Source organism: Dipodomys ordii, unplaced genomic scaffold, assembly GCF_000151885.1.
Source record: "Dipodomys ordii isolate 6190 unplaced genomic scaffold, Dord_2.0 Scaffold94, whole genome shotgun sequence".
Taxonomy (NCBI): domain Eukaryota; kingdom Metazoa; phylum Chordata; class Mammalia; order Rodentia; family Heteromyidae; genus Dipodomys; species Dipodomys ordii.
The window spans coordinates 5,815,486-5,842,500 of NW_012267310.1; the positions used below are offsets into that span (position 1 = coordinate 5,815,486).

At 36.8% G+C, this 27,015-nt stretch overlaps 1 protein-coding gene across 1 annotated transcript; it reads left to right on the forward strand.

The window, feature by feature from the left end:
* The first annotated feature begins 1,873 nt into the window (after positions 1-1,873).
* On the forward strand, positions 1,874-2,905 carry LOC105993272 (melanoma-associated antigen B4-like). Its single transcript, XM_013026477.1, has one exon. The coding sequence runs from the start codon at positions 1,874-1,876 to the stop codon at positions 2,903-2,905; it is 1,032 nt and encodes a 343-aa protein (XP_012881931.1).
* Positions 2,906-27,015: the final 24,110 nt, after the last annotated feature.

Here is a 27,015-nt window from a genome sequence, read left to right on the forward strand (position 1 = left end):
ACCATATACAGTATTTTCTTTTTATTTGGGGGGGGGTCGGGTCGTGGGGCCTGAACTCTGGGTCTGGGCGCTGTCCCTCAGCTCTTCAGCTCAAGGCTAGCGCTCTACCACTTGAGCCACAGAGCCACTTCCAGCTTTTTTCTTTTTGCTTATGTGCTAAGGAATTGAACCCAGGGCCTCAGGCATGCAAGGCAAGCGCTCTGCCACTGAGCCACCTTCCCAGCCATATATACAGTATTTTCTTAAAAAGTTTCAGGCATAACTACTTCTACGTCTCTACTTTATTTCCCATTCTAGACTCAGGAAAAAGAACAATCTTGTGAAGAATGGTTTGATTTACCTCAAGAAAGAGAAAACTCATTGGCTTCTGGGAAGTCAAAGGGACCTTCCTGTCAGCTCTCTTGGAACCCCACCCCTCAGCAACAAAGGAAGACGGACAGCCCAGGTTCTGAGGACTAGGTTCCCGGATGAGAGAAGAACGTGGCAGTGGAAGACCGGAAGTGGGAAATCAAGACCGGAAGTAGAAGCAGGAGGCAGTAATTCCCACCTCAGCTGCCGTTATTTGGCATCCGTGTGGAAATTCCGCTTCTAGTCAGGTAACAAAAAGATTTTTGCTCAGAGGCCTTGGTGAGTAACCTGAGTTGAAATTGTGACAAGGAATCTCCCCAAGTTACAGTCCATTCTCATGAAAAATGTGACCACGTGTGGTGCTGTCCGTCGACGGCTCCATGATTCCTTGGGAACTGCAATTTATACTAAAAAGGCCGATCCAGTTTTTCTCTTGATGTCAATAAACAAAGGTCTTAATCTATGGCTGGTAGATTCTGTTCACCAAAGTGGCAAACTTTTGCCCCCTAATTGTTTTTTGTTTTGTTTTTCCCAAATGTGGGGCTTGAAATCAGTGCCGGCACGCTGTTCCTGAGCTTTTCTCCTCAAAGGTAGCATTCTATCACTTTGAGCAACTTTCTGGCAATTAATTGGAGATGAGAGTCTCATGGACTTTTGCTGCCATGGCTAGCTTCTAAGCCCAACCAAGATCCTCAGATCTCAGCCTCCAGAGTAGCCAGGATTATAGATGTGAGCCACTAATGCCCCATTGGCCCTAGAAGCTTAAAATGTAGCTTATTGTGAAAATGGAGGAGACTCAAAGGAGGATTGGGTGCAGATATACGGAGCCCCTCCTGACTCTGTTGTGTATGGTCCAGCAGCACAAAGGATCTAATTTCTCCATCATTTGTTCTCTGCAGAACTAAGGAGGTGGGGGACTTAGACAAATAAAATGTCAAGGGGTGAGCAAGAAATGATTCTGAGGCCACATAAACAGAGTGAGGACAGTGATCATTTCCAATAGCCATCAAATATACCCTTTCTTATCAAACCTAGGAGTCCCAGATCTACCTGAATGAAGTGGTGGGGTGCTCTCTTATGCATCCTTTTTGTTACTAGAGAAGTTACTATTGTTACTTTCAGGAGAACAGTGCAAAGAAAGGATCTAGACCTTGCAAAAAATAGGTATAATTGTCCTGAGTGTAAACCAATACCATTCTGAGGACTTTGACACTATATTGCTTCTCATTGTGGTCCCCTAAGTAAACCTTGAATCGTGCCGTGACACAAAACTCTATAACTTCCTCTGCAGGAGTCTCAGGACACAAGCTGACTAGGAGAGAACACAGGCTGACCTGGAGAGGACACAGATTGACCGGGTGGGTAAGTAGAGCAAAAACTAGAAAGAAAACCTGCAGAGAGAACCTGGGTTAAAGCCAGGGAGCTCTCCCCTTGGAGATAGTTCTCACAAGTACATTTTCTCCCCTCCTCCTTCAGATTTCTGCCTTGCTGGGTCTCCTACCTGCTAGATCTGACCATAGTCATCATGCCAAGGGGACAGAAGAGTAAGCATCGCTCCCGTGCCAGGCGTCAACAGGAACACGGGGAGAGTCCTTGGGGTGCACAGGCCCCCAAAGAGAAGGAAGTGGAGTCTTCACCCGCTTCTCCTGCTGGTGATGGTGCTCTCCCCAGCTCCAGTGCTGTCTGCATTTCCCACAAGTCTCAGGGAGCCCAGTCATCTGCCTGTGATGATGTAGGGGCTTCTTGTACTAGTTCTGATGTAGGTGCCCAGGGTCCTAATGCAGGTACTGATGAGGAAAGTTCCAGTACCTTCCAGGTGGCAGTCCCCACTAAGAGCAGGTTCAAAGATCCACTCACCAGGAAGAATAATACACTGGTGCAAAACATGCTAGAGAAGCTTAAAATAAAAGAGCCTATTACACAGGTAGATATGCTAAAGGTCATCCAAAAAAATTACAAGCAGCGCTTCCCTGAGATCTTCAGGAATGCAACCCAGCAGATGGAGCGGTTATTTGGTATTGATTTTCAGGGAGCAAAGCCAAATAGTAAACCTGAAACCCTTGCCAGCAAGTTGGGTGACATCAGTGAGAGTAATCTGAGTGCCACTGGGGGCTTGTCTAGGATGGGCATGGTGATGATGCTCTTGGGTATCATCTTTATGAAGGGCAATCGTGCCACTGAAGAAGATGTTTGGAAATTCCTGAATGACCTGGGGATTCATGATGGGATGAAGTATGCAAAGTTTGGTGAGCCTAGAAAGCTCATCACCAATGATTTGGTGCTGGATGGATACCTGGAGTACCGCCAGATACCTGACAGTGATCCTCCCTGTTATGAATTCCTGTGGGGTGCCAGAGCCCGAATTGAAACCACCAAAATGAAAGTGCTCGAGTTCTTGGTTAAGGTTGTCGATAAGCCCCTTAATACTTTCCCTATGTTGTATGATGAGGCTTTGAAGGATGAGGCAGGGAGAGCAGAAGGAAGGGGTACAGCTGGGGACTCCCTTGTTGCCCAGGACCCTTCCCATGCTGCAGCCCTCAGCTCCTCCCACATCTAGCTGGGTCGGAAGTAGTATTCACTGTGTATTTGAAGAGCAGTAAATCTTATTAGGGATTCAAGTATGTGCTGGAGGAAGCGAAACTTAGTTGTTGTATTCTTTCTTATTATGTAACACAGTTGTAACCTTGTTTTAAGATTGTAACTCTGATCTGTAGTTTAAGACTTAGCTATTGAGTTCAAGATTTGTTTTCATTCATGTTATACTTTGTAAATTATTTCCTTCTCACATTTCTGCTTGTTTAAAAGGGTTTAAAGGTAAAGTTTTGGTGTTTGAATAAATTTCAACCATCTCCCAACATCCAGTTGTCTCTGAGGTAGTTTTTCCATTGTGTACTTGTTCTGTTTTCTTTCTTGTTATGTAACACTGTAGTACCATTGTTGCAACTCTTCTTTCTCAAGTCTTTTAATGGAAGGTTTATTTCACTCCATATTATACTCTGTCAATTATTTCAGTCTGACAGGAGGCAGCTGCATCTCAGATAAGGGAACTCTATCATTTTCCACAGTGGTCTCAGAAATTAATCATTGTAGTATGAGAGAACAGGCCTCTTGGTTATAGAAATACTCACTGAGAGGATCCTGATTTAGGGGTAAAGAGGGTACCCAACCCAAAAAATAACCCAAAAACTTCATGCCCTTTTTAGCTCTGAGATTCTGAAAACAAGGGTAGCTAGACAGACTGACAAAGTCCAGTCACTGAGGTGTGGTTTCTGTGTCTGAGTTAAGACTCAATAGGTCATCTACCTCAGAACCTTGCCTTTAAACCCAGAATTTAGGAGTCTGAAGCAGGAAAGTCATGAGTTCCAGGCCATCCTGTGCTACAGAGAGAAAGATATTAAAACTTCTTTTTGTAATAAAACAATACAAATAAAATCACTAAGATTAAAAGTAAGAGGAGGGCTGGGAAGGCGGCTCAGTGATAGAGCACTTGCCTTGCATGCATGAGGCCCTGGGTTCGATTCCTCAGCACCACGTAAGCAGGAAAAAAAGCTGAAAGTGGTGCTGTGGCTCAAGTGGTAGAGCGCTAGCCTTGAGCTGAAGAGCTGAGGGACAGCGCCCAGGCCCAGAGTTCAGGCCCCACGACTGGACCTCCCCCGCAAAAAAAAAAACAAATAAAAGTAAGAGGATTAAATGTGATTAAGAAGATTAAAAGTTATTGATAGTTGGGTGCCTGTGGTTCAAGGCTATAAATCAAGCCAGTTAGGGGGCTGAGATATAAGGATTGCAATATGAAGTCATCCTGGACAGGAAAGTCCATGACACTCATATCTCCAATTAACCAACAAAAGGATGGAAGTCCACCATTGTTCAAGTGGAAGAGCAAAAAAGCAAAGGGATAGCAAGCAGGCCCTGAGTTCACCCCCAGGACTGGTGTGTGCACACTCACATGCATGTGCAATCACATACACACAGACACACAAAGTGACAGACCAGGAAATGATCTTTCAGTAGAAACACCAAACTTTATAATCAATTTTAAATGTTTTATCAATAACTCAGGAGAAAGACAAGAATTTTACAAAATGAGCAAAGTAACCCATTCTAAGAAGAGTACTTAGCTTTAAAATAAACCCATACAGCAGGATGCAATGGTTCACACAGCAATCCATTCTTGGGAGGCTATATGTAGGCAGACAGTTTCTGAGGCCAAAACACAACACACTATCAAAACTATAGCAAAAAAGGGCTGAAATTGGGGAAAATGTAGCCTGGCATTAATATTCACAAGATCCTATTTCAACTAGAAAAGCATGTAATGGTACACACAGATCATCACAGCGACATAGGAAGATCATGGACCAGGCTGGCACAGGCAAGGAGTGAGACCCTTTCTCATACATAACTTGAGAAAAAAGGTCTGGAGGTATGGCTCAAGCATCAAAGTACCTGTCCAGTGAGAGTGAAGTCCTGAGTTCAAACCCCAGTACTAACTAATCACCTCCCCCCCCCAAAAAAAATGCCAACTTGAGTTTGAGCCAGGCATAGGATACACACATGTAATCTCAGAGGCAGAGATGGATAACTGTTTGAGGCCAGTGCAGACCACAAAAGTTAGAGAGACAGTGACAGCATGGACAGGCATGTGGACAGGTACACAGGTATGTATACTTTCAGCTCTGAAGAGCTCTGTGACATCACTGGGTATATCTTGTTGATCATTTCTGCTCCTTGCTGCATAGCACAACCCCTGTGCACACACAGTCTTCCCACAGCTGAAAGGCCTGAACAATTGTGCACATACCTGGTGCTTTTACAGCAATCTTAGAAGGCCATAGGACAGGCTCTGTATCAGTATCCATAGTTTTGCCCTGTAGAAGTGGGAAGACCCTTTGTGGCGATGGCTGATAGATGATCTCTTGCTCTTGTTGGGCAAGTTTTCAAATAATTCTGACACGATTTAACTGACCAGCTATTCCAGAGAGCTTTACACATAGTTTTCAAAGATTGAACCACATAGTAAAGTGGGGAATAGGTTTAAATTTTTGTCATAATTCACTATTAAGTATTGTCCAATGTAATTAAAAATGACATAGGTTTTTTTTTCTTTTCTCAAGTCAAATATAGTGAATTTAACGCAGAAAACAATAGAGTTTGGATGGGCCTTCAAATCTTTGATTAAAATAAAAACTCCTAAATTCCAACTGTAGGAGATATAAAATGGCTCTAAAATTTAAATGAGGGTGACAATCCCACCTTTGCATAAAATATAACTGCAGGGTCAATTTTACAACACTTCTCATTTAAGAAATATGGGTCAAAAAACATAAGAGAGAGAGGGAGGCAAGCAGAGGAGAGAGACAGAGAGAGGGGTGGGTTATGGCATGGGGTCGGGGTGGGGGGTACGGGGGGAGCCAACTTTGACTCAACCTCCCAGAGCTTCCTTTGTAATGCTACCAAGACATCTTCCATCTGCTTTAGGGACTTTTGTAATTCAACCTACTTTCAATATTTAAAAAACAGAAACAAAAACAAAAAAAAACCCTCTATTTTCTTGACAGTAGAAGTTTTTCAGAGGACCCTAAAGTATAACTTTTAACAGCCTCAAAACAGTCAAAACAAGTCCCTCGAGATCTAGATTAGGAATTCATCTGTACTTGTAGCCAAGGTTGGGGGAGCAGCCTGTATGGTACAGAGTTTCCAGAATGCAACCGTCTTCCTCTTATAGTTTGGATAATTTGTTCCCAATCCAAAGAAACATTACAGGAGATACAGGGCAATGAGATGCAGTTAGGTGTCTTCCCGGTAGGTCACTCAGCACAGCCAGCCCAGCGGCCATCGGGCACACAGAGTACAGGAATACCAGCAAGCTCTCTTCCCTACTGCCGCTGCCTTGGCCTCTGTGCCGGCCCCTCATGCATCTCTCTGACTGCCTGGGCCAAACGGCCTGCCTCCCCCACACCTGCCCCTCACGCGCCTGCCCCTCACGCGCCTGCTGCTCACGTGCCTGCCCGGGCCTCTGCGCCTGCTGCTCATGTGCATGCCCGGGCCTCTGCCCCTGCTGCTCACGTGCCTGCTAGGGCCTCTGCGCCTGCCTCATGCATGCCTTCTGCGTACCTGACCAGGCCTCTGCATTCACGTAGGCCTCTCAGCACCAGCCTGCCTTGCCTCGCCTCCAGTGCGCTTTATGTTCACTGAGGTCTCTATGCCTGCCTCTTGCTCACCTTCTCAGCGCCTGTGCAGGCTTTTGCCTCTGCTCTCACCCAGGTCCATGAGCCTGCTTTCCATGCTTCTCTGGCGCATGTGCAAACCTCAGCCTCTGTCCTTGCTGGGCCTCCGCACCTGCCCAGGCCTCTGTGCTTTACCAAGACCTCGGCATCAGCCTGCCTTGCCTTGTTTGTACCTTCTCTGCACCTGCGCAGACCTCTGCCTCTTTGCTTCCCTGGGCCTTGTACCTCTGTACCAGCTTGCCTATCTCATACACACCTTCTGTGTGCCTGCGTAGGCCTCTGCCTCTGTGCTCGCCTGGGCCTTTGTGCCTTCCCAGGTCTCTGCACTCTCCTAGTCCTCTGCATCAGCCTGCGTTTCTTGCTAGCACCTTCTCTTAGCCTGCCCAAACCTCTGCCTCTGTGCTCGCCTGGGCCTCAAAGTCGGCCTCATGTTTTACTTCTTCATGCCTGCCTAGGCAGCTGCGCCAGCCTGCTGGCTTCCCGCGAGGCTTCTCCCTACCTGCCTCAGCTTTGACCTAGGCCTCTGCACTGGCCTCTGCGCCTGCCTCAGACATGTCCTTGCTGGAGCAGCTCCATGTGCTCATCCACTTCTGCGGCAAGTGGTAGTTTCTCCAGTCTTTGAACTGCTACCTGCCCTGAAGGAAGGACTTATTCCACTTGTCCTTAGGAAGAAGATAACCTCCGTAAAAATTGGGAGATCAAGCACCGCCATTACTTACAAACCTCCCATGCCCCAGAGCAGCCTGGACCAAGAAGGAACATTTTAATGACTAGGATAGTCATGTAAAAGCATGGTTCGATTTAAAGACACTTCCACAGAAATGAGAAAGAACATATTGGGCATTAAACAATCATTAAGTATTTAAGATATATTAACATTACTACATTGTATTATTCAAAAGATCTTATAACTGCCCATTAGGGTTTCTTGTACATTTATCTCTAAAATTTATAGACAGTGAGACAAAGTCAACCTCTTTTTCCTAAATTTCCTGTGAAAAAATATTTTAATGTGATTAAGAAGGAAACATTCTCTCTCTCTCTCTCTCTCGATTGGTCATAGGACTGGAACTCAGTACCTGGGCACTGTCCCTGAGCTTTTTCACTGAAAGCTAGTGCTCTACCACTTTGAGCCATAGTGCCACTTCTGGTCTTTTGGTGATTAATTTGAGATAAGAGTCTTATGAATTTTCCTGACTGGGCTGACTTCGAATCCAGATCTTCAGCTCTCAGCCTCCTGAGTACATAGGATTATAGACATGAGGCACCCGTGCCTGGGAAACATTTTCTTTACAGAATGAAAAAGGAAGGAAATACTACTAATCCAAAAATAAGGAATATAATTTTTAATCTTTAATGAGATGATAGAACCAGGCAATTATATCTAAGACAAAGAAACAAGTCAAAACTCAACTTGAAAAAACCTGCTAAATTCAGGATGTAGAAGATTCCACAAGACAACTGATGTGATTCTTTCCACCACCAATAACGGACATAAAGAGAGATGAGAGTCTTACCACATGAATTAGATAAGAAATTCAACAACAAATTTCAATAAAAGATACTTTTGGATACTTACTTCAACAACTCAGTGGTAAGAGAAACTTTGGAACTCCTAATGGACTTTGAGACCACCAGTGAAATGTGGGATTGGATATCATGTGATGTGAAATAACAATTATTAGTATTAATTAGTATGCTAGTAGCATTTTAGTTATGCTAAAATGTTATCTTGTAGTGTGTCATAAAGTTTTTACTTATTGGAATGGCATGGTATTTATGACTGTCTTCTAATATACTTCAACAAGTGAAGGGTATGTAAACCAAAAATAATTGCTCCAACTTGTTAATTATTGAAAGTGGGTGATTTCATCCATTATTCATCAAAATTTCAGTACACATTATTTGTAATGAAGAGAATATAAGCTACAGATGAACATAAAAGCTTGAGCCAAACTAATTTGGCTTTTGGAAATATAGAATCTGAGCCTGTCATTGTTATCTTTGGAAGGAAAATTAATTTATGTTATTTAATAGAGGTCTTTTTATTTAGCAGATGCATATAATAAGGGAACACCTGCAAACTCCTTAATCGAAGCATAGTTAAAATTTGCTAAGACAGGAAAAATTTGGGTGCCTATCCCTGAAGTTTTGGCTCTATTGGAATTCTGTTTTCATCCCCTTTTCTTGAGTTCTCAATAGCCTGAAGAAGTCTTATTATGAAGAGCTGTTTCTGCACTAGGCTGAAGTGGCTCAGCCTGTAAGCCTAGCCACTCTGGAGGCTGAGACTCACAGTTCAAAGCCATTCCAGGGCGGAAAGTCCTCAAAACTCTATCTCCAATTAAATACCAAAAAAGCCTGAAGTGGAGCTGTGACTCTAGGGATATAGTGCTATCCTTGAGCACAAGAGCTCCAGGACAGCGTATAGGCCCTGAGTTCAAGCCCAACACTGGCTCACACAAAAGTATTCTTTGCCAATTTGTACTTGGTAGGATATACAAATTTCACAAGTAGATAGCAAACAAAACAAAAAGAGAAAAAGAAAAGGGAGCAAACAAAAGTAGAAAACAAAAGGGAAAAAATGAGATCCCCATCATATTTGATTTAGCCTTTTGCACCTTGTACATCTACCCATATTTAGCATGGCAAAATTTACTCATTTGTAAAAGGGTATCATTTTACCAGTTCCAGGGGTATTTGTGAATATGGAGTGAGTCCAAATATAGCCACATTTCCCTTAGCTCTGGAATATGGCAAGCATTTTGAACATGTCAAACATTGTCTTGTCAGACTTCAAACACTGGGATTATTTTCAAAGATGTGAAAATTTTCTGTAAAGCTACCCTATAAGATTGTAAGATGGTATTGAACACAACATACTTTCATATTTTATGACTTTCTCTGGAGGTGATTTCTAGAAAAGATAATTATATTGGTAACCACAGTGAACAGTGCCTGATGGTATTACAGTTTTCTTCAAGACTGTAAAATTTTACAAACATAAAAGTTAAACTGTAGCTATACAGGAAGTTAATACATTTACTAGAAAAATGAAAAAGACTTTCACCAAAGAGTAGCTGTTTCTCTTTGTTACCGAATTCATTTCTTCTCTTTTCCCAACAACTAGACTACATGCATCATCTCTTTTAAAGTATCTGTGTGACTGATTTATATATAAAGACATGTATGCAGAAATTAACTATGTTGCTTTTAGAGCTGGTCCATAGAAATCTTCCCATTTATGACCCGTGCTTTTTTTGTTTTGCTTTCCGCTAGCTTGTAACAGATTTACAGTGAGCTCGGTGACTAAAATGAGCTCTTTGACCTAAAAGCAATATCATCGACATGGGGGGAGCCACAGAGGGAAGGAGCCTGAGTCCCTATGTTGCTGCTTGAGCAAGAGCCACTTGCTCTTTTGGGAGGTATGTATGAAATACACTTGTACTATCTTAAGACCATTAGATTTTATGATTCATTAATTATTGTAGATAATATTACCTGAACTACAAAAGCAACTAACAGTATGGAGCAGGGTGCTATTTTAATAAAAAAAAACTTTACACTCTACAGAATGGCTTAGTTGTGGAACAGTGGTTTGGCAGCTAAATCAATACTGCAGTGAAATCTATCTGGTGCAGTGAGAAAATATTTGGTCAGAACTCACCTGCAGTAACTTGAATGGCAGTGATAATGGTGGGCTGACATTTACAGTCCACTTTTTTTTGTAATGGATTATTAGGAGATAAGATAGAGAAATAATTGGTTGATGTGCAAGAAGAAATATTTAGCAAGGAGAGAAAGTTCAGAAATTTAAGACTTTAAATTGCTAGCACAGCTGACTTATTCTAAGTGCCAAAGAGTGATAGGCAAGATTCTAAAAAATATTGAGTGAAAGGCCCTGTAAGACTTCTCAGCTGAGCAACATAACTTAGTTTTGCAGCATTCCCACTGATTTCTTCAGAGGGAGTCACATTAGCCTACATTAAGCTAAGAAAAAGAGGTACACACACTGCTGTGATATTAAAATTTTAACACCTGGGTCTCAAAAAGTACATAAATAAAAAGCCGTGATTTATAGTATTTGCCAACATCTGTGGTATAACTACTCATGCCACAGCCACTTTCAAGCCACTATCAACATGATGTTAATGACCACCCAATATTCCTGAGATTTGTAACAATTCGTTCTTAAAAGCAAGTAATGTTTGATTACAGCACATCACAAGTATAGATGCAATGAAACTGTCACTGAATGTAGACATTTTAGCTTAGGGACAGCACCTAGGCTCTGAGTTCAAGACTCAGGACCAGTGGGCACATATGTATGCCAGTGCATGCATACACACACACACACACACACACACACACACACACACACTCAAGAAGCTAGGCACTGGTGGCTCACACTTGTAATCCTAGCTACTCAGGAGGCTGAGATCTCAGAATAGCGAAGGGATGGTAAGGGAAAAACAAAGGAGGAGGCAACAATGCTTGATAAGAAATGTACTCATTAACTTACTCATGTAACTGTAACCCCTCTGTACAGTATTTTCACAATAAAAAACATATTAAAAAAGAATCAAAATTCCAATTTAGCCTGTACAGGAAGATCTGTGTGTCTCTTATCTCCAATTAACCACCAAAAAAGCTAGAAGTGGAGCTCTGGCTTAAGTGGTAAAGCCTTGTATACAAAAGCTCAGGGATGGAGCACAGACACTGAGTTCAAGCCTCAAAACCAGCATTCTCACAAAAAATAGGAATTGGCTCTTTCCCTCAAACAAAATCAGTTGTAATCAAAGAACTCTTAATTACTGAAGCTTTGTGGTAGTAAGATTACAATGCCTTCCTCTCAAGGTTTATCAGTGTCCTATGTCAGTACTGCTGGGTTTCTTCTTTTAAAAGATTTTTTTTTTATTGTAGAGATACTATACAAAGGGGTTACAGTTACATGAGCAAGGTAATGAGTACATTTCCTATCAAGCACTGTTACCCCCTCCTTTGTTTTTCCTCTACTATTCCTTCCCTTTCCGCCTCCCCAACTCCTCCCTCCCCCCTCCAAGTTGTAAAGTTCGTTTTCAACATAGTGTCTTGTACATCTCATTGTTACAATGGGTCAACCTGTATCCCTGTTTGTTATTTCCCTTCCCCTCCCCAAATTAAAAAAATGTATACACAAGATGCAGTGACAACAGGGGTTATACCAGAGGGGGAACAATATACAAAAGAAACAAAAAAATCACATAGTACATTAAAAACAACAGCAACAAAGAAAGAAAAGCTCTGAAGGGAATTTTTTTCTAGTTTCTAGTTACCTTGTTCCAGCACCACCATGGTATATTGGATATTTGTGGTGGGAGAGAATTTCATTATTTTCCCATTTCTGCTGTAAAATTCCACCAAAGATGGCAGCTTCAGACAATAATAATTATCTTCCAATTTTAATGGCAGAAGCAAAATACTTGCATTAGCCAGACAAAAACTAATTGTCAATGGAGTACATTCCCTTCTGGACTCAAGGTGAAGATCTCATTGTCTTTTCCAGTTTCTGTAGGCTTCCCATATTCCTTGGCAAATGGCACCTTCTTCTAAATTCACAGATAGCAGTGGTCAATTGAGTCCTGATATTTCACTCTCTGAACTGGTTTCATCAGGTTATCTAGTTCATTGTTGTATCTTCTCTGACTCATTCTTCAGGCTCTCTCTTTTACTATTATAGACCCTTCTGGCTACACTGGGCTCACTCAGATATTCTACCATATTTTGTGTTCAGGCCAGCTCACTATAAAACTGAATTTCCCCTGCAACTTTTGCCATGTTACTTAACATATTTATTGGTGCTAAGGCTTTAACATTGTGTATCATTAGAGGAGTGGGGATACGAAGACGTATTATTCTGACTACTACATTGATAAAATCGTCTTCCTATCAAATGAAGATGAACCATATGCCTACTTGACAATGGTTACTACACATCTCCCGGGGCCAGATTTTGATTCATGTGTAATGATTAGTTGAGGTTTGAGTTTTCTCTTTGAGGAATGTGGCCCATATATGATGTTTGATGACTAGCAATATTGTTGTCACAGTTTGATAAGCTGCCCATGAAAAAAAAATTCTTAAGTACAGCACTAGAATACATTGCATAAACTTCTTCACATTTAGGTAGGTTTATATAACTATCTTCTTAGAAATGGAATGTGAGTGGAATTCAAATATGTTCTTTCTACATCTTGCCTTTAAAAATGCCATTCATCACCCTATACTGGCTGAAGGCAAAAGAAACTAATGACTTGGAGGATTATCTTTGAAAATGGCGGGAACATAAGCTGAAAATATTAGTTTATATGTATTATTTTTAAAAGAACACACATAAAACTTTCATTTTGAACTTTGTGAATAAACAATTTTTAAATAGATAAGAATGTTAATATATATTTATAAAACATTTTTTATTTTTAAGTAGTTGTACAAAGGTTATATTGTTAAGTTTTGGGGCATATCTGTCACAGCTACTACTACTTTAGAACCACTGATGTCTTCTTATCTTAATTTTATCACTTGTAAAATGAGTCCCTTTTCCCCCTCTGAATATAATGTCTAAACAGGAAATGTAAAACCCTTGGCCTAATTGTATTTTTATAGACAGTTTTCATTATTAAAATTACAAATATTATGGAAATTATTTATACATATATAATACACACAAAAGGAGCTGATTTATTTGTTCATTAGAAATAATCACTTTGTAAGAAAAATCATAAAAAATACTCAAGTATAAAACAGGTGGAAATTTTCTTTTCTATGAACCATTACTTCTTTCTTGGTTCTCGAAAATTCCCTAATCCACAATTTAGAAAGTCTTAAGCACATTGAACTGACAGGTGAATTATGTCACTACTTATGATATTTGCCTCAGCAATTTGTCTTAACACATAAGTATACATTGAAAAACAACCCAAAATTTATTATCTTCACTTCTAGTGTAACTGTTATATTTTTCAAAGATTTTTTTTCTGCATGTAACTTTATATAATGAATGTACAAGCATTTAAAACATAGTCATGTTTCAATGTTTACTATAACTTCTTGAGATTTAGTAAATCATATTTTAATTTAAATATCAGCAATGTCATTTTCTCAAATTAAATATTTTCAAGTATACACCAAATATGTTTCATTCAAGTTATATGAGTTCTATTTATTCTATACTCCTACATTATGAATAAAATCAATTTTATGCATATATAGATGAAAAGGCATTTAAAAAAATGTGGTCTTAGCAGACTTATAAGAGTTTGGAGTTTCCATTAAGCTAAAATTATTTGAAGAGAAAATTACAGTGCCAGTCAACAGGTTTGTTTGAGCTACATGATGCCAAAAATATGATTGAGTTGATATTATTGATTTGAAAGTGTGGCATTTTTACTATAGACTAGAACTACCAGATGTTTTGGCATAATATAGAGACAATTAAAGCATCCTGAACAGATGAGGCTCCTATCTTATTTTCAAAGACATGTGAAAAGGATTTGACAACTTCATCTGGAAATAAATTATAATATTTAGTGACTGTCAGTCTTTGGAAAAACTTCTGAGATCTATTCAAAGTCCTGCATTCTTTATTTGAGAATTCAACTTTATTCTTACTCAAATAAAATTTGAAATGGTACATTTTAATCCTCATGAAAAATCCTTTTCCTTAAATTTATTGTGTTGTAGATTTTCCTTAGCCATCCAGCATGGATTTAGGCTTATATATTGATTCGTTTGTCATTTTATGTGCATGTATCATCTCATCTACACAGGATATTTTGCTATATGCTTAAGTCCATAACTGTACCCAATATATGCCTTAACATATAAAATTGCTAACTCATAACCATTTCCATCTATAATTAATTAATTAAAACTATCAGTTAACATTTGTCAATTGGTTTCTTATTCCATATTCCTTTCCTCAGTTGACTATGGCCTCCATGAATGTAAGAACTTTTCTTGTATATTGTGGCCTATAATAATTTCAAAATAAGTTTTTCTTAATGAATAAATGGCTTAATAAGTAAACTTAGTATAAATTATATTTATTATTGTCTATTGCCTTGTGTTTTACATTTTGGACAAAGTTCATTAAGAAAGGTTTTTCTATCTGTATTTCATATTCTTAAATACATGAAGATTTTTAAGTATATAAAGTTGATATCAACTTTAGTTTGGTTGATACTGTTACTAAAGTGTTACTATACCTGAAGTCAAGGAATAGCTTATTTAGAGTAGTCAAATGACAAAACCTTGTTTTAGAATATTGACAATTTCCCAATGACTTGTACTAGATGGGTCATTACTATGAATCTTACAAAAGCTTTGTGAATCTTATAACTGCAGTTAAATATGAATTTAGAATACCATAACAAATAAATCAAGAAAATGGAAACTTGCTTTGCCTTAAGTTAATTTTAATAGGTTGGATTATAACTACAGCAATAACCTAAGAAATTTCATATAAAATCAAAACTGCTATTTTTTTACATTTTACACATTTACATAGTTTTAAGAATTCCCTTTCAAATACTACTTATTATAGGTGAGAAATAATAGACTGACATGAGATACTGATTAAGTTATTGTCTAATTTTTATATGTGTCTGCCTATCCTGGGGCTTGAACTCAGAGCCTGGGTGCTGTCTCTGAGCATTTTTGCTCAAGGTTAGCACTCTACCACTTGAGCCGCAGTTCCACTCTGGTTTTAAGTGATTAATTGGAGCTAAGAATCTTAGGAGCTTTCCTTCCTGGACTGGCTTCAAACCAGAATCCTCAGATCTCAGCCTCCTGAGTAGTTCGGATTACAAGTATGAGCCACTGGTACCAGGCGAGTCTGTCACCTTTATTAAGCAAGTCAAAGAATTATACTGAGAACACATTTTAGTTCTCATATCAAAGCATTCTTTCAGATGATAAATTTGTTACAACACACATAAAATGTAAGTATTTTAGTAATGTTGAGAAGGAAAGTGAAAGGATGAGTTTAATTCAATATTTAACCACATTGATTTGAAGCACTGGTCACTGAGGAATGTTGATGAATAAGAAAGAATTCCATTTCTCAAATAACTTTTAATCTTACACTTAGAAACGTGATAACTATAAAATAGAACTTCTTGGTACTATAGATGGTGGCATATGTCCTAGAAAAAGAAATGGGACACTCTGGAAAATCCAAAGAGAATATATAATTTCCAATTAGACCTTAGGATGGAAGAAGAGGTATTTCAAATTAGTCTGAAATTATCAGCAGTAGGGAATAAGAAATTTTTTTAACATAGTGGCTTACTTCCATTTCAACTCTTTTGGGGGAACTAACAACTATCCTGATGATTGAAAGACATGAAATATAATTTAAATTCCCATTTGGAATCATAAGGTGGCATTTCTGGTTTCTATTTTTAGTATGTTAATATTATAAAATAAAAAATAAAAGCCCATATGTGATTCCAATGGCACAGAGATAAGAGCATATCAAGAAGCTAAGAATTTGAGTCATGTTTTATTACCTCTAGCCTAGTTTCCCTGAAGGGAAAACAGTGATTTTCAATTTTGGTTTAAAATTCATTTGTAATACCCGTAACATATTCAAAACATCCAAATGTGAAGTGTGGTTACAAGTAAAATATTATACAGAGAGCAACATATATCAGTTCAGCTTCCATCCTGATTATATTTCATTTAAGCAACTATGAAAATATGAATATATACTCCCTGTGAAAATGTTGTTTCCTATAGTTACCTGACAATTTCTTTGTAAGATCAAATCTGATTAAATTTGATTATCTCTTTCTGTTAATTTTGTTGGACTCTTTCAGCATGCAGTAAAATGTCAACTAGAATATACCAAAACAAATCCTAAATGCAGATGCTAATAAGTGCATATGAAGTCACCCTAATGTCACTAATGAAGAAAATATTGCCATCATTACTGGTGGGGCTGTTAACGAGAACTCACATTTCTCACTTCATGTATTCTATGTAAAGGGTAATGCTGTTAAATAATAAAGCTTCCATATACTATAAGATAGTTCAGAACTAGGGAAGCAAAATTCCAGACCAACCTCTACATAAACCTAAGGAATAATTAAACTTCATATTAAGTTTATGTTTGAATCCTAACCCTCAGAAGTAGGTCGACTGATGGGTTTCTTTCAACAATAGAAGGAAAAGCACACTAAATACAATACAACACAATCAATACAACTCAATACAATATGATGCTCTCCATTTCACAATGGAGTTATCCAGCATTTGCATAGAGAAATTAATTACAGACAACTAGTCACTTTGTATTATTATTATTATTATGTGGCTAAAACTTTAAGTTTTATGATTAAATACAATTTGCTTTAAGTAAATTGAACATGAGATTAAGTTTCAGCATAACAACAACCAGGTAATGTATGCAGAATTTATCTTGCTTGAGATGGCTCCAAGTAAGTACCTTCAATAGTGCCCTGTGACTATGATTATAGGAAAATAAGCAGTATACAACCCCATCTTTCTTATGTTGATAAGGACAATTTTGATGTAGCATTTAATATCTTCAAGAATTTTGGGTAATAAGTTTGTATTTGTTTTTACATCAAATGCATATTACCTTACAATTTCATAATGACAGCTGGTCAAAATTTATAGCCTATAATTTCTCAGTGCACTAGCGCTTCTTATCTAGGTTATGAAATTGATGTTATATGGGACAAAGCCCTAGGAACCATCTATGAACCATGGAGAATATTAGACATTAATATTTTGTAAGTTTGGGTTTTTATATTTCTTATATTTCTAAAATTCTACTGTTTTCTCCCTAGTATTTTGTAAAGATTTCTGGATTTTTAAAATATAAATACCTTTCTCATAAATTCATAAATATGTATAAAAATATTAATAATTAACCCTGCACAATTCACTCTAAAAATATTTAGACAGCTCACTTCATTATTTCTCTTTGCCCATATTAGATTATCAAGATAGTGTTTCTTGAAGTAATTCCCTAATTTAAGAAAAATACCCCTAATTCTACATTTTTTCCTGTGCTTGCACAAGGCAGGGTATTCTCTCAGCTTTTTATTTTAATTCAATTTTGTTGTAAAAATGATGTATAGAGGGGTTACAGTTACATAAATAAGGTAATGAGTATATTTCTTGTCAAACATTGTTACCCCCTCCTTCATTTTTTCCCATCATACTCCCCCACTCACCTTTTTGGATCACAAGTTGTGCTCTACTGCTTGAGACACAACTCCAGTCCAGCTTTTTTCTGGTTAATTGTAGATAAAATCTCTTGGACAATTCCCCCTTGGCTAGCCTTGACCCATGATCCTCACATCTTAGCATCCTGAGTAGTATTACAAGTGTGAGCCACCAGGTCCCAACTATAAATGGACATCTTAATTGAATTTAGAAAAAAGCTAATTTACTCCCCAATAGGACAGTTAAAGTTTTAACTCATTCTATTGCCTACATTGCCTGATTCCAAATAACTGTTATCTATAATGTGTTTTTTTTAAATTAGGAGGTAAGCAATATCTTGACACTTCATTTTCTTGTTATATAAAATTTAGTTAAGAATTTTGACTTCTTTCAGCATAGAATGAGCATATCAGTGCCTTCATTTATTCTCCACATTACTTTTCTCTATGTCTCCTACCATCTGTCACCTACAGATTTACTTTCACACTTGACAAGGTTGTTAAATCCCACAGTTTTCCTTCAACCACAATCACAAATTTCTTGCCTCGCCTTGGGAATTTATACAACATAAAAATAAATTCACTGCAAATAAAAAAACTAGGTAAAATAGTACTTGTTGGTTAACCAAGTAGTGTATGAAGATTATGGATCTTTTAGATTCAATATATTGACTCTAAATTATTTGAATTGAAATAGTACAGTAATCAATATTATATTGATTTATAAATAATCAAAACTATATGCATGTGTATACTTTTATGTTTGTGTGTATATAGTCTTACATTCATAAATTCTTAAAGTCATATTTCTCTCACCCTTATTTTTTCTGGTCCTGGGGCATAAACTCAGGGCCTGGGCACTGTCCTTGAGCTTCTCATAGATAGCCCTCTACCTCTTTGAGCCACAGCACCACTTCCAGTTTTCTGGTAGTTAACTGAAGGTAAGACTCTCATGGACTTTCCTGCCTGGAATGGCTTTGAACCACAAACCTCAGATCTTAGCCTCCTGAGTAGCTAGGATTACAGGTGTGAGTCACAGGCACCCATCATATTTCTCTTTTTTAAATCATTTTTTATTGCTATTATAAAGTTGATATACAGAGAAGTTACAGTTTCAGAAGTCAGGCAATGTGTACATTTCTTTGTAGACAATGTCAAACTTTCATTCAGTCTCTTCCAGTTTTTCCCTCTTGTCCCCACCCATAAATTGTAGATTTCATTTTTAACATAGTGTTCAGTGAGTACCACTGCTGCATTTGTTCACCCTTTGTCCATTCATCTTTGTACTCTCTCTTACCTCCCCCCAATGACAGATAAGATAAAAAAGAAAACAATAAATTTCAATCAAAACTGAAACAAATTAAAATCAAAAATTTCAAAATTTTATATGTGCTTTGGCATGTTTGTTTGTATATATAATCTTACATTTCATAAATTTTTTTTGTTGGTCGCAGGGCTTGAAATATGGGCCTGGGCACTGTCCCTGAGCTCTTCAGCTCAAGATAGCGCTCTACCACTTGAGCCACAGTGCCATTTCTGGCTTTGTCTGCTTATGTAGTACTAGAGGGATTGAACTCAGGGCCTCATGCATGCAAGGCAAGCACTCTACCACTGAGCTACCTTCCCAGCCTAACATTTCATAAATTCTTACGGTGATATTTCATTTTAACTTCCTATATACTTTTCTATGACTGTCTTATGACAATGTTCTGTATTTTTTGAACTTTTTAATTGTTCTCATGTTTTTCTGAGGAGAAAAGAGAGACACATTGTTATCCCAAATATCTCTCACAAACGCCTGCATTATGTATCCAACTGATTCCTTCCTACTGCACCTCAAACTTGTTCTTTCTCATACTTCTTGTCCCAATCGGATACTTTGTCATTCCACTTCCTCCTGTCAAATATCTATCTGGTTATCTTGGCTCTTCTTTTATTCTATTACATACTACTAGCCCAATCTAAACTACTCTTCAGAATACCTTAAATAACATCACAAATCTATTTCTTGACATTTCTGTCATTAAAGCATTATTCCTATTATTCTTATTCTTTCCTTTGAATTACTGTACTAGTCTCTCCACTGGTTTTCCTTATTCTATTATTTTCCCCTAACAATGTACTTAACATACAATAGCATAATACCACGAGAGCCATCCAGTGGTCTTCTGAGTCAGAATCAAATTTAGTCTTATTACCAGTTTAAGTCTCTTGTGATTCCCCATTAAGATTCTATTTTCTTGGCCAGTTTTTGCTTTTATTCTCCTCACTTCAATATCACTGTGCTATTTGTGTATTCCAAATATTGTAGATTTCATCCCAAATTAGCCATTAGGAGAGAATACTTCTCTATTCTATCTTTTGGAAGTAAAAACTGCTATCATGCTCTTTTAACAAAGCTTTGTTTTCCCTACATATCTTTTCTGATATCATCCAAAACAATATACATCAGCTTGTTTGATAGTCTATTTTGTACTCATGAAAAGTTTCTTGCAAGTAGGTCTTTCTCTAAACCTGTGTCAGTGTATGTGTGTGAATGTGTGTGTATACATGAAAACATATACAACGCATTATTCTGATTGTGGTTCCTATATAGAGAGGGTATAAAATGGATTCCAAAAACTTATAATGACCTAAAGAGCAAATTATATACTTGCATAATTCTGTCCTGTGAATTATTTTACCATCCGGATGGTGTCTTTTTTCTACCACAAAAACATTTTTCCTAGAGGTCTTTGTCTTCCTAAAACTGTATGTTTTCAGCTGGGGACATACAATTGAAAAAGAATTCCCATTTTACTATTCTGTGATTCTTTTTGTTATCTCCCAAGTTTCATTCCTTCCCCTTTATTTTATCCTTATTTTGTGATTACAACATAGAGTAAATTCCCAGAGAGGATGTACTGAAAGTAAACTATGTTATTATTGTATGTCTGAAAGTATATTTGTTTTTTGGGCTAGAGAATACTGGATTCTAAATGTTTCCCTCAGAACCATTAAAACACTGTCTCAAGGTATTCTAGCATTCAGTATTTCCTGTTACACATCAAGTATCTACTTTGTTTCCCTATTGAAGTTAATAGTTGGGGCTAGAAATACAGCTCAATAATATAGTATTTGCCTATCATTCATGAGGCCCTGGCTTCCATCCCCAGTACCACAATAAATGATACATAAATAGTGAAAAAAGAAATTGTTAATAGTGGTATGAAATAATAATGTATCAATGTATATCTCTCTCACTGTTTGCCTTGTGCTCAGTAACCAATAAGTAAATTGTTCATTATTTATTTAATATTTTGTTCTGTTTATTTGATACATGGTCTCACTATGTAGCTCAGGTTAGCCCTGAACTCTTTATCCTTCTACCTCAATATGTGTGGAATGAGTGTATGACATTCAGAAATAGCATTTGAATTAGGATTCTCTCCAAGAGGAAATGGGATATCACCAAGACTGAGTCCTGATGGTTGCAGCAACGTTCATCAAAACATTTTTGTGGATTTGTTGCAGCCTCTTGTATAATCCAGCTATGTCTAGTAAACTAGAGAGGCCATATTGACTCCACTTCTAACTTTCTTTGGCATAAGGTTCCAGCGAATTAGAGAATCATGGTTTTTGTGACTGTTTCCTTTCTAGGTTCATACTTTGGCTAACATAAGAAAGGCTATTCTAACTATAGTATGCATTTAAAACTTATGTGATGAAATGTAACAGTTTTTATTTTATACATTTTGGAACTTGAGTTAGACTTAGAAAAACTTTTCTCAGGATGAGGATGTACATCATGTACATGAGGATGTACATCATTTCTAAATCTTTACAATTTTTTCTTGCTGTTTTAAATAGATAAAGTTAAATGAAAATCCTGTTTATACAGAAATTTATTTTTATGTATTATACTCTGATTTCACTTGTCTATTTATAAAATAACACCATACTGTTTAGCTTTAGAGTACTTTCCATAGCATGTCAGTCAAAATCCTGTTATTGTTATGTTTCTGGCACTTATATTGTTATCCTGGAAGTTTTTTCCCACATTGTTTCTACACAAGTCCCTGCATAAAAGAGATGACACTTAAGATATGTTAGTTCTGGAAGAGTTAATAAAGAATCTATATAAAAAATAAAGGGACATGGGCTGGGAAGGTGGCTCAGTGGTAGAGCGCTTGCCTTGCATGCATGAGGCCCTGGGTTCGATTCCTCAGCACCACATAAGCAAAAAGAAAAAAGGCGGAAGTGGTGCTGTGGCTCAAGTGGTAGAGTGCTAGCCTTGAGCTGAAGAGCTGAGGGACAGCGCCCAGGCCCAGAGTTCAGACCCCACGACCGTTCCCCCCCCAAAAAAATATAGGGACAAAGTAGTGTTCTTGTGACTATTAATATCTTAGTACTACTATACTTAGACTTAAAGAGGTTAGGAGAAAAGACAAAAGAAGGAAACTATTACTACATTGGGATAAAAATTTGTAGTGAGAACTATTAATAGGCAATATGACAAGACATTGAGAGAGCAGACATTTCTTGACATATGGTGGTATTCTATTATACATGTATATGTATATAATATATAAACATATATAACATGTTATATAACATATAATATATACACTATATATACACAGTGTGTGTGTGTGTGTGTGTGTGTGTGTGTGTGTGTGTGTGTACTTTATTAGGATGCTAACTCTCATTCAGTGTTGATACTCTCTTGCAATGTTAGACAATGGCAGTGAGCCACAGCTGCCAGGCTGTCATAAAATCATGAAAGTAAATGAAAGAATTCCTGCAGTATACTATATTGCACTATGATGCGCCATAAATTAGGATTATTAAATGAATTTTGGTATTTGAAAATTCTTGATCTTTGATTTGTTTATCAAAACCAAACCACTTTATAAGTTGAAGTGCATCTGTATACCAAATTCGAAAGTGGATGACAAAGGGATTGATTTAGTCCACATAATTCAGACTGCGAAGCACACAACAAGCTAGAAAAGGATTGATAGAAAATCTGGATGGCCATATATGAAAGTTATTCAGTATAATAAACTTGTTTTACTTCTCAGTATGTACTCAAATCTTCCATCTAAGTGACAAGTTTGTGTACATTAAAAAAGGATACACTATCACTACTTTACTACAAAGTAAGGTCAGTCCAGTTCCCCAGTTTATTTCTACATCTTATGAGGAGAATTATACATTTACAAGCTGTATCATTGTGGCTTCATCAGATATGGATTTTAAAAGTGGATTTTAAACTGGCAATTATTCCCATAATTACTTGCTAGGATAGTTCTTAAGACATGCTTAGAGAGTAATAATTAATAGTTGGAAAAGGCATTAGAGTAACCACAGATGAAAATGCAGAGAAGAAATTTCACAGAAAGACATATAATTTCATAAATTATAAAATCATTATAAAAATCCACAAGGCTAGTGATGTATCCCAGTGGTAGAGCATTTGCCTAGTATGGGTAAGGTTCTGAGTTTAATCTCTAGTGATGAAAAATAAAGGAATGTTTTGAACAATTTTATGACAATACACTCAAGAAATCAAGTAAAATGGGTGAACTTGAAAAAAACATGTAAAATATCTGAATAATACTACTAAATTATTTATCACAATTTTTTCCACATATGAGAATCAAGATCCAAATACTTTCATAAGAAAACTTTTGTAAACATTTAAGGACAAAGAATAATATTTATTTCAGAAATAAAGGATAGCTTTCCCTTTTGTTAACTGAATCACTTAACAACTTGTTAAGCTGTAAGATTATAGTGTAATATTTCTATTTTTTTCAAGATGTATCAATAGTATATATAAAAGGTAATTCATTGTGATTTCTGAGGCTTATCCAAGGAATGCAAAATTGGGTTAATATTTGGAAATAAGCAAGTTTAAAAAATGAGAAAATCCACAGATGTAGATAAATATTGATTTATAGATAAGAAATGATAATATTTTCAGGCAGTATTAAAGATTATCGAGTATTTTGAATTATCTATTCAGTTAAGTTGAATAGTGATTGTCACAAACATTTTTTTGCAGGTTCTGGGGCTTACATTCAGGACCTGGCACTGTCCCCAACACTCTTTGTGCTCAAGGCACAAAGAATGTTCTACCACTTGAGACACAGCACCAATTCTGACTCTTTCTGAGTAGTCTCAGGAAGATAAGAGTCTCAAGGACTTTTCCTGCCTTGGATAGTTTCAAACTGGGATCCTCAGATCTCAGCCTTCTTTGTAGCTAGGATTACAGGCATGAGCCACTTGTGCTCAGCTTGTCACAAACAGTTTATATTAACAATAATTTTATTATGCCATATGCTAGTTTAAATATAATTTAATTTACTGTCACCTTTAAGATTTTGGAGTAGTATTAAAAAGAATAAATTAGACCTTGTATCTTTAGATCTTGAGGTAATAAAGTACTAAAAACTCAGTCCAATTATATAGTGGTGTGTGTGTGTGTGTGTGTGTGTGTGTGTGTGTGGTGCCTGTACAGCTCCTATTTTATGTTATGTAATGTCTGTAAACTTGGGTTATACTAACAAACATGTTAATTATTTGCTGGTACTGGTGCTTGAACTGAAGGCCTGGGTACTATTCCTGAGCTTCTTTTGCTCAGGTCTAAAGTTCTACCACTTGAGCCACAGCTCCACTTTCTACTTTATTTTTTGGTAGTTTATTGTAGATAAGAGTGGAATGGATTTTCCTGCCCAGGCTGGCTTCCAACCACGATTCTCATATCTCAGTGTAGCCTAATTATTCCCTATTTAACAAAACATAAAGGTGGTAATTGTGCTGTGGGGGATAGTACTATAAACATAGATATACTTATGTAGTTATAGACACACATAAACTGATTTATATGTAGGGTCTGCTTTTAATACTTGTAGGTTTCTCAATTGCTTTGGCTTCAGTTTTTTCTGTGAATAAGAATTTAGTATACTGTTTAAATAATTCATTTAATATTAAAACTAACCCTAGAAACAAGAAAAGCAAAAAAGGATGATTCTACCTATACAGTCATATTTCTTAAAATTTATGATGAAAAGAAGATTTTGGTTTTTGAATGAATTATTTGGATTTCCAATGAGAAATATGACAGAGAAGGATTAATATTAAACGAACACAGAATGGTCTAGAGAGTTTGCAGAGATATACCTTATTTCTTCTGTTTATAACATCTGCAAATAATGATGCCCAACAAAAATTTTAAAGTGGATGCTCAAGTTTGGTGGTTCTTTTTATAAGGAAAAAAGAGTTTCAACCACACTACTGCCAAGCAGCATATACGATTAGAATATGGTATACTCACTGTCAAATAGTGAGTTAGTTTTGAAGTACTCCAGTCTGTCATGAACAAAAGAAAGTAAAAAATAATTCATTGCTTGTTCAGTGTGTCCAGATAATGGAGATTTGTGTCCCAATAGAATTGGGTTCTGTGTTTTATGCTTATTTTTATATTTCCAAATACGGAAACAAATATAAGTACAGAAACTTTCTGAAAAGCAATGTTTTCTTATAAATGTGCCATGTTCTGTCTTTTAAAAATACTTGGATTTTGCTGGCTTCAGGTGGCTCATATCTAATCCTAGCTGCTCAGGAGGCTGAGATCTGAGGATTGCTGCTTGAAACCAGCCCAGCAAAGAAATCCCATGAGATACCTTTTCCCCAATTAATTACAAAAGAAAAGCCAGTAATGGAGCTGTAGCTCTCGTAGTAGAACACTAACTTTGAGTGAAAACCAAAAAGGCTCAGGAACAGTACTCAGGTTCTGAGTTCAAGCCTTAGGAACAGCACCAATTTTTTTGTGGATTTTTGATTAGTAGATATCTTTGGGTATCTGTGGATTTTTTGATTAGTAGATATCTGTGCTTAATCTATCTCTTGGATCCCATTTGTAAGCTTCAATTTTAATCATGTGATCAAATTACATTTAAAAAGATGCTTATTCTAAAGATTAAATCCTAAATTCATAATAATAATATCATCAATATGGAATTAATACCATTTTTGCAACTTCTCAAATGTCTTCAAATCAATTACAGTGGTTTTAACTCACCTTATGAAGAGACTTCTAAAGCAATGAGGTTTATTTGCAAAGCATCTATTTCCTCATTAACTAGCTCACCACAAGGGAAAGAATTTGATATCTTTAAAATCTTAATTCTTATAGGGGAAATATTATTAGTTACAGAAATTGCATACTTTATACTAAAGACTAGTGGCCCTTAAAAAGTTGTGGTATCACTGCCCATCATGTATACATTTTTAATGTCAGAAAATATTGATTAAATTCTTATTAAATAGTTATGTACTAGACCCAATAGAGACATTTCTTCATTTTCATTCTGCTGGTGATTTTTTTGTGGTTACTGAAATGAATTAACTAGAAATAATGCTATCTATCTTAGGAGTCTTATCATCAACTGTTGGTATCTGCTTTAATCTCCTATCTGAAGGCTCTGCGATAAACTTCAGGCTAAATATTACACAATGAACAAAGGACAGACAGGCTTATAAACAATATTCTCCCATGTACTCTTAGCTATTGATACTTAAATAATTCATGACTTCAGGCTTCTGAGCTGACATTGCTTAGAGAAATACGAGTGTATGTAGCAGGAATGAAAGACAAAAATTTCAAGCATAAAGTTGTAACAGACTGATGACTCCATTTCCAGTGAGTGTGAAGAAATAACTATTATGTAGCCTACTTTAAACTTTATGCAATGTATATGCATATCAAAACATAGTAGTGTACCTCAATTCAATGTATAATTTTATAATTTTATGAAATGCTTAATAAAACATAATCAATAAGGAGTAAAGAAAATCTAATTGTAATAAACTTGTTTGGAAAGGTATATTATTTTACACATCTTTCCTTTGATGGGTATACAATGAAAGTTTTTATTTTTGATTTATCACTAACCTTTAATTTCAAATTGAAATAAAATACCCTATGGATTAGGAATAGATAATTTCAATGACTCATTTTAATTATGCAACAAGTGTATTCTAATTGTATAATAAGTAGTGCATGTGTACTATGTACAATTTGATAAGTTTTGATACGTATATATTTATGAAATCAAGCTACAATTAATACATGAATACATTTGTCACAACAAAAGGATTCTTCTAGCCAGGTGCTGGTGGCTCACGCCTGTAATCCTAGCTACTCAGGAGGCTGAGAT